Source organism: Gossypium arboreum, chromosome 7 (assembly GCF_025698485.1).
Source record: "Gossypium arboreum isolate Shixiya-1 chromosome 7, ASM2569848v2, whole genome shotgun sequence".
Classification (NCBI taxonomy): domain Eukaryota; kingdom Viridiplantae; phylum Streptophyta; class Magnoliopsida; order Malvales; family Malvaceae; genus Gossypium; species Gossypium arboreum.
The window spans coordinates 43,076,154-43,084,001 of record NC_069076.1 but is presented as its reverse complement, the minus strand read 5'-3'; the positions used below and the strand labels follow the sequence as shown (position 1 = coordinate 43,084,001).

The 7,848-nt window shown below is 36.0% G+C and overlaps 1 protein-coding gene across 1 annotated transcript; it reads right to left on the bottom strand.

Moving 5' to 3' along the window:
* Positions 1-652: 652 nt before the first annotated feature.
* On the bottom strand, positions 653-4,240 carry LOC108477847 (uncharacterized). The gene is made up of 8 exons (XM_017780335.1): positions 4,184-4,240; positions 3,747-4,082; positions 3,571-3,650; positions 2,297-2,697; positions 1,834-2,112; positions 1,428-1,567; positions 1,262-1,365; positions 653-854 (listed from the first exon to the last, which is right to left on the bottom strand). Exons 1-8 carry the CDS (start codon positions 4,238-4,240, stop codon positions 653-655), a joined length of 1,599 nt encoding a protein of 532 aa, XP_017635824.1.
* Between the last annotated feature and the right edge of the window lie 3,608 nt (positions 4,241-7,848).

Here is a 7,848-nt window from a genome sequence, read left to right as displayed (position 1 = left end):
CTTAATGAAAGGATTGATGAATTAAATGATGTTGTACATATGGAAATTTATATATCTTATGGATGATTTCATTTATATTATGGATATACATACTAACTTGTGAGTTAGTGATGTTGATTAGGCTTTGTTAAGCTTATGGCATTGGTGTTGAATTGTATTTAATCTATGTATTGTATTATTGAAATGGTAAGTTATATATAAGGTTTATACGAGCTTACTAAGCACTCGTTGCTTACGTAGTTTCCTTTCCTTTATATTTTTTAGATTATCAAAAGCTCGATTTGGTTGGAAGCTCATTGGAGATCTATCACAGTATCTAGCAATCAATTCGATAGTTTTTTAGCATTTTGGTTAGATTTATAATGGCATGTATAGGGTGATTTATAATGGTGTTTTGATGAATGTGTTGATGTTGTTTTGGCATGTATAATCTTTTGAAAGCTCTGTTGGTTTGGTACACTTTGATGCCTTACCAAGTTATATCATTTTCGATATTGATAGAATAATGATGAAAAAGGAAATTGTTCTCTTAATCATATAAAATAAGGTGCCATAGTGCTCCTTATATACAAGGGATATAATAGAATTTGTAAAGAAATAATTTCATAAGAGACAAAAGAAGGTGAATTTGTTAAGCCTGATGAGTTGGAATCTATGGATAATTGGATGAGTTGTGCTGGTCATTGTATTTGTTATTCATTTTTCCTAATATTCCCCCTGCATTGCGATGTTGAAGTTCTTTGAGAGCAACAACATTTAACCTGTCTCGAAACTTGGAAAAACTTCTAGTAGTCAATGGTTTTGTCAAGATATCAGCTACTTGATCATGTCTAGAGACATAGTTCACTTGCAACCTGCCATCCAAGACGTTGTCTCGTACAAAATGGATATCATGCTCAACATGCTTGACTTGAGCAGACAACACTGATTCACTGCTAGAGATACTGTGCTAGAATTGTCACACTAAACCATTGAAGCTCGCTCTAAAGGCATGCCAATTTCATTGAGTAAGGACTGAAAACATGTGATTTATACAGTTCCATTTGCTAAGCTTCTATATTCAGCCTCTGATGTGGATCAAGAAACCACTCATTGCTTCTTTGAGGACCATCCAATCAGGTTGTCACTAAGATAGGTACAAAATCCAAATGTAGACTTACGATCCTCAAGGGAACTAGCCCAATCAACATCAAAAAATCTTATTAAGTTAACCGCTGAAGGTTGAAACAGTAGCCCATAGTCCAGTGTGCCTCAAATGTACCTCAAAATTCTTGTAACAACAGTCCAATGGACATCAGAAGGCAAATACATAACGTAATTTCTAGCCCTGTCATGTAGAGATACTGGAGACCTCCAACAATCTTCCTGTATTTGGTGCCATCATGTAGGGGAGAACCAACAAGGGAGGATAGAGTTGGTGAGCTTACCATAGGTGTAGAAATTGATTTTGCATTTCCCATATCTGCCTTATCTAATAATTCTCGGGCATACTTCTGCTGAGAAATATGCATACTGTCACCATGCTTAGCTACTTCAATTCTAAGAAAATAGCTAAGAGGTTCCAAATCTTTCAAAGAAAACTGACTATGCAGAGACTAAACAGCTTTTTCAATTTCAAGATTAAAATCACCGGTGATGATGATATCATCAACATATACAAGAAGAAACACATTTCCCTAGAAGAAGTCTTCTTAAAAAACAATGAGGAATCAACTCTAGAGGACTTAAAATGCAAATGTTGAACTAAAAAATTATGAAGCTTTTGAAACCATGCTCAAGGAGCCTGTTTCAGGCTATAAAGGGCCTTGTTCAGCTTGCAAACCAACAAATTACCATTTTCATCTACTACCTCGAAACCTGGTGGTTGTTGCATAAAGACTTCCTCAGTCAAGCCATTTAAGAAGACGTTATTGACATCAACCTGCCTAATCTTCCACTTACTTGACACGACTAAGGCAAACAATGTTCTTACCTTGTTAGCCTTGACAACAGGGCTAAAGGTTTCGTGATAATCCATGCCAACAATCTGGGAGAAGGCTTGAGGGATGAGTCTGACCTTGTTGTGAGCAACACTCTCATCAGGGTTCTTTAGTCTTAAACAATCATTTACATCTAATAAGAGAGCAATCTAGAGGTAGATGTACCAAACCCCAAGTGTTATTTCGAATCAAGACTTGTAATTCATCATGAACAACATCTTTCCATAAAGGAATGACCATATCTTCCTAAATGGTGATTGGTTCAATAGAGTTTATAGAAGCAGTATAAGTAGTGTATACTTTTGGTTTGAAGATACCAGCCTTGCTCCTAGTGAACATGTGATGGGTGTTGCTAGGAGAGAGATAAGGAGCAAAATCGGATGACGACGTATTTTGATCATCAGGTATAGAGGGATTTGGAAACAGATCATTGTCACCAAAAATATTTGAGTTTATAGAAGATGGTGGTTGGGAACTCTCAATATGAGCAGCAATCGAGGGAGACACGGCAAAACCAATGGTCGTATTGTCTAAAGAGTGATGAGAAGCAATATGAGGAAGTATTATAATAATTGGTAAAGTAGACAAGGATTTTGAACCATTGGAATTGGTAACTGAAGGAACCGAAGAAAGTCTAACATAAGGAAAAACACCTTCATCAAACTGAACATGTCTGGAAATGTAAACTCGACCAGTCTTGTCAACATATTTGTATCCTCTGTAATTTGTAGCATAGCCCAAGAATATTTATGAAGAAGATCAAAACTGTAGTTTTTGCTTGTTGTAGGTTCTAAGCAGAGGGTAACAGAGGTAGCCAAACACTTTAAGAGGCTTGTAATCTGGTTGTTTATTGAATAATTTCTCCATAGGAGATAATCCATAAAGTGACTTAGTAGGCAGCAGATTCATGAGATAGACTATAGATGTAAAAGCATCTACCCAATAAGAGAAAGGCAATGATGCTTATGCTAGTAAGACAAGGCCAGTCTCCACTATCTATCGATGACGACGTTCAACTAAGCCATTTTGTTAAGATGTGTGGGGGCATGAGAAATGATGCTAAATGCCAAATTTTTTTAGAAGGAAATCAAAACTGCGAAATTCCCCTCCTCCATCACATTAAAGTTGCTTGATTTTAGTTCCTAGTTGTAACTCAACATGTTGCTTAAAGGTTAGGAAGGCCTATAAGGTATCAGACTTAGATTTGAGAAAATATATCCAAGTATGTCATGAGAAGGCATCCACAAACGAGATATAATATTGATAACCAGCAGAAAAACAAGGGGCAAGCCCCTAAAGGTCAGTGAAAATTAGTCCAAGTGGTACAGAGTAAACAGATGTAGCATACTTAAATGGTAATTTATGACTTTCCCTAAGTGCACAGGTATTACATAGGGACGAAACTGTGGTATGAGGAATACTAATATTACAAGCACTCAAGACATGATTCAACACATCAGTAGAGGGGTGACCAAGTCGTTGATGCCATCTAGTAATCTTAACTGTACTTTCTGGAACCATTGGATCTACAGCCACTGGACGAAACATAAAAGGGGAAAGAGTTTAGTTATTAAAAGCAGTAAAGGCAAACTCGTTAGAGGACGTGGGCAACAACTGGTACAACCCATTAGACTCAATGCCTTGGAGCAAAACCCTGTGAGTCATCAGATCCTTCACATGGCAACACGAAAGATGAAATTTAAAGAACACCTGATTATCTTTTGTAAACTCAGAAATAGAAAAAAGACTCTTGTGAATGTCAGGTACATAGAGCAGATTGTTAATGGAGAAGTTGTGAGAACCAGAAGAAATAGAGGATTCACCAATATGAGAAATAGAGGTGTAATTACCATTTCCAACAATTACTTTACCTTGACCAATGTAGAAGTTGTAGTTGGTGAACTTGACTGGATCATTAGTCATGTGAGTAGTAGCACCACTATCGGGGTACCATAGCGGATCAGTAACAATACTAGTTGTGGCTATGGTAGAAGCAACAGAAGCTTGCAGAGCAGTTGGAGTTCCTTCACTCGAAACAACAAATGGTTGGAAAGTGGGTTGATAAACTGTAGAGGGCACAAAATGAGTTCTAGATGGGTAAGGCTTAGAAAAAAATGATTCATATGACAAAGGTGGGCAGAAAACTTCATTGAGCCTATATGGGTTGTGGATCCAAGAGAAAGAGAACCCGAAACGTTAGTAACCTCATCATCATAAGTGGAGTCATATCTGTAAAAACACCTATGAGCAACGTGACCCATCTTGCCACAAATCTGGCATTACAGTTGCGACATCCCCCTAAATCATGCACGACCACGACCACGACAGAACCTAGTAACCCAATTGGAGTGAAACAATTGTAATAGTGGATGACTAGTATAAGTAGGAAGCGATGGGGTAGATCAATTACCCATAGTTAGATTCATAGAAATTTAAATCTATGAAAAATGAGCCTGTTGTCGAGCCTCAGCATCCAACAATGTTGTAGTAATTCCTTGTAAATCAAAGGGAACCTGACTTGTAGTGATGATATATACGATGTGATCAAACTCCAGTGGAAGACCGTTAACAATTTCCAACTGTTGTTCCACCAAAGAAACATGTTGGTTGCAACTGGCTAAAGAGTCACAGAAATGCTTGATACCGACCAGATAAGCAGACATGGAAAGATCATTCTTTTTGAAGTTATAGAGAAGGGATCGATAACACATAGCCTTGGTAGCAAATTGCATACCAAAGATTCGAGTTAGCATTTTTCAAAGTTCAAAGGTAAACGAGGAACTCCCAATTAACTAATTGTGCAAAAAGGCACTAACAGTAGAAAGAAGCCACGTCGAGAAAGAAAAATCCTGCTGCACATATTAAATGAACGTTGGATTCTCCACAGAAACACCATCGCTAGTCAACATTCTAGGTGGAATAGTAAGCAAGCCATCAATGTAAGAGTAAAGGCGATGGATCTTGATAACAAGAAGCACATGTTGCTTCCAGGCAAGGAAGTTACTATCATCGACAAGAATGACAACCTTTTGAGAAGAAGACGCAACAAGATTAAAGAACTTTGCAATCGCAATCACAGAGTCTGTAGAACCAGAATCTATGGCCGAAAGTGAAAAAAATTTCACTCTGATACCATGAAAGAATAATGATGAAAAAGGAAATTGTTCTCTTAATTATAAAACAAGATGCCATAGTGCTCCTTATATACAAGGGATATAATAGAATTTGTAAAGGAATAATTTCATAAGAGACAAAGGAAGGTGAATTTGTTAAGCTTGGTGAGCTGGAATTTGTTGAGAATTGGATGAGCTGAGCTGGTCATTCTGTTTGTTATTCATTTCTCCTAATAGGTACTTTAATATGCTTGTTATTACAGTCATTTTTGGTATGTTGATGTTGTATTGAGAATAACCTATTGTGACATGTTTTAGTACCTATATGGACTAGGTTTGTATGCATGAAATGAAGCATATGGACATGTTTAGGTAAGTGACGTTTGGATGCAATTTGTGGTGCCTTTGAATGGCATATTGGTTAGATGAATTAGGTTGTCTGAAATGGCAATGTTAGGTGTGTTTAGATGATGATTAGCTCCCTTGAAAGTGTGCACAATTAGATTGTATATTCATGCATAGTTTGGTTATGAAATGGCTTAATTTTAGGCAAATTTTGGGTTTACACGACTTGGAACACGAGCGTGTGACACAGCCATGTGAGGCACACAGCCTGGCGACACAGTCGTTTGTCATCTGAGGGTTTTTTAGGGTTCAAGTCAGTGAGTTACATTGCCTAGCACACGACTTGACACATGGGCGTGTGGGGCTATTTAGAGAGGTACACAGCCTAGCACATGGGCGTGTGACACGGTCATGAGACCCTACTCAATGAGTTACATGGGTGAGGACACAGCCGTGTGCCTCTGTTTCTAATTTTTGCAACTTTTTTCTAAACTTTCCAAATTGTTTCAAAGTAGTCCTGAATTGTTTGCAACCTATTTCTAGGGCCTCGAAGGCTCGATTTAGGGACGAAATGTATGAGAATAAATGGTTTATAATATATTTAAATTATTGAACATTATGATGTTTAAATGTTTTTTATTGTATGGTAATGCTCCGTAACCCTAATTCAGCTACGGAGACGGATTAGGGGTGTTATAAAAAATGTCTAAGTCTATCTAGTCCCACTTCTCTCAACCAATTTTGGCTTCTTTTAGTAGTGTTTCTAACCCATCTTTTATACTCAAAATGCCCCTAAGCGTGTTTCTTTGATTGGTTTAGGAGTTGGACAAGGGCTGCCCCTACAGTCTTTTTTCTCTGCCTCATCAATGATATCACGGTATCCTCATCAGTCTTGACTTGGAGGATCCCTTGGGAGTTGGATATAGTGATACCTATGCTTGGGAGTTGGACAAAGGCTATAAATACTAGCTACCAAAGCTTCTACAATAATAAGAGAGATTACAAGAAATCAAAAGCTATCAAGAAAGATAAATAACTCTTTTATCAACCTTTTGTGCTTCAATTCTTTATCTTTTTCTTGTAAACACTTGTGAGCATTCATTGTATTCTATTAGCTCAAGTATTTTTATTTTGTGTGTGCTTAATTGGCAAACATTCTAATCAAGCTTGGCCTTAGAGGTAGTCTAAGAGTGCGGCCGCCCAGGGCCCAAGGTTGGAAGGGGTCCAAAAAAAAGTTTTTTCTTCAGTTTTTAACGTGGAAAAAGTTTTAGCCTTTTAAGTCTTTTGATCGACGCTTCATTGCAGACATAAAGAAAAAGGAAAAAAATAGAAGGGGCCCAAATTTTTTTTATTTTATTACTAGTATATGTTTTTATTTTATTGTTTTACATTTTAAAATTTTTTTAAAGGGCCCCAATTTATTGTTATGCCTAGGGCCCCAAAAATATCAAGAATGGCCTGAAATCTTGTAATGATTGTTTCTTTGTTTGCTCATTTGTTTACTCTTTTAGAGGGTTTAAGTATTAATATTTGGGTAGAAATCTTAGGAAAGTTGTCAGGTTAAACCTTCTCATCATGTTTATAAAATTAGAGAATTTGGAAAAATTCTTGGAGGTAGAAAGCTAAGGTAGTAAAGTAGACAATTGGGGTTGAATCACTCTAAATTCTTTGTGTTTATTGTTTCATTTTATTTTCTTTGTTACCACATTTTTTAAAGGTCATTTCACCCCCTCTTGGCTATCACAATTGATCGATTGAGCTAACACTCCCTTACCAACCCAAATTCAACCATTAGCATTATGTACTATAACTACCGACTCTACTTCTTTTACTTCTTTCAATTTTAACTCATTAAAACCAATTCAAATTAAGGAATTTTCTGTAAGTATAAAAAAATAATAAGGGTACTTAGGTGACTTTTACAAGTGAATTGATATCCGATAACTCAAATAAGAAATTAGATTTACGGTACGATGCACCCATGATGTAGGTTAAAAAATTATGTTATAAAAATATTCATTAAAAGTTTATATAAAATTAATTGATGTTTTGGTTGTAATGGTAAACATAAATATTTATATTCATTATACATGATGTTTTGGGTTCAAATCTTAGTATGATCAATTTTTTTATTTCTTTATTATATAGTAAAAGACAAAATTACTAATGTTTCTTAAACTAAATCAGCGGTCGAACCGGTCAAATTAAAAAATTATTAAAATTTAAAACTAATAAAATTCAATTCAATCTGTTTGTATCGATTTTCGAGACAATCGATTCAAATGGTCCAACATGTTCGACCTACTAATCCGATCTGGTTCAAACAACATTGAAAAATACTCATAAGTATAGTTTAATTTGTATATGAGATAATATTTTAACAATTTTATAACTGAATTGATATCTGATTA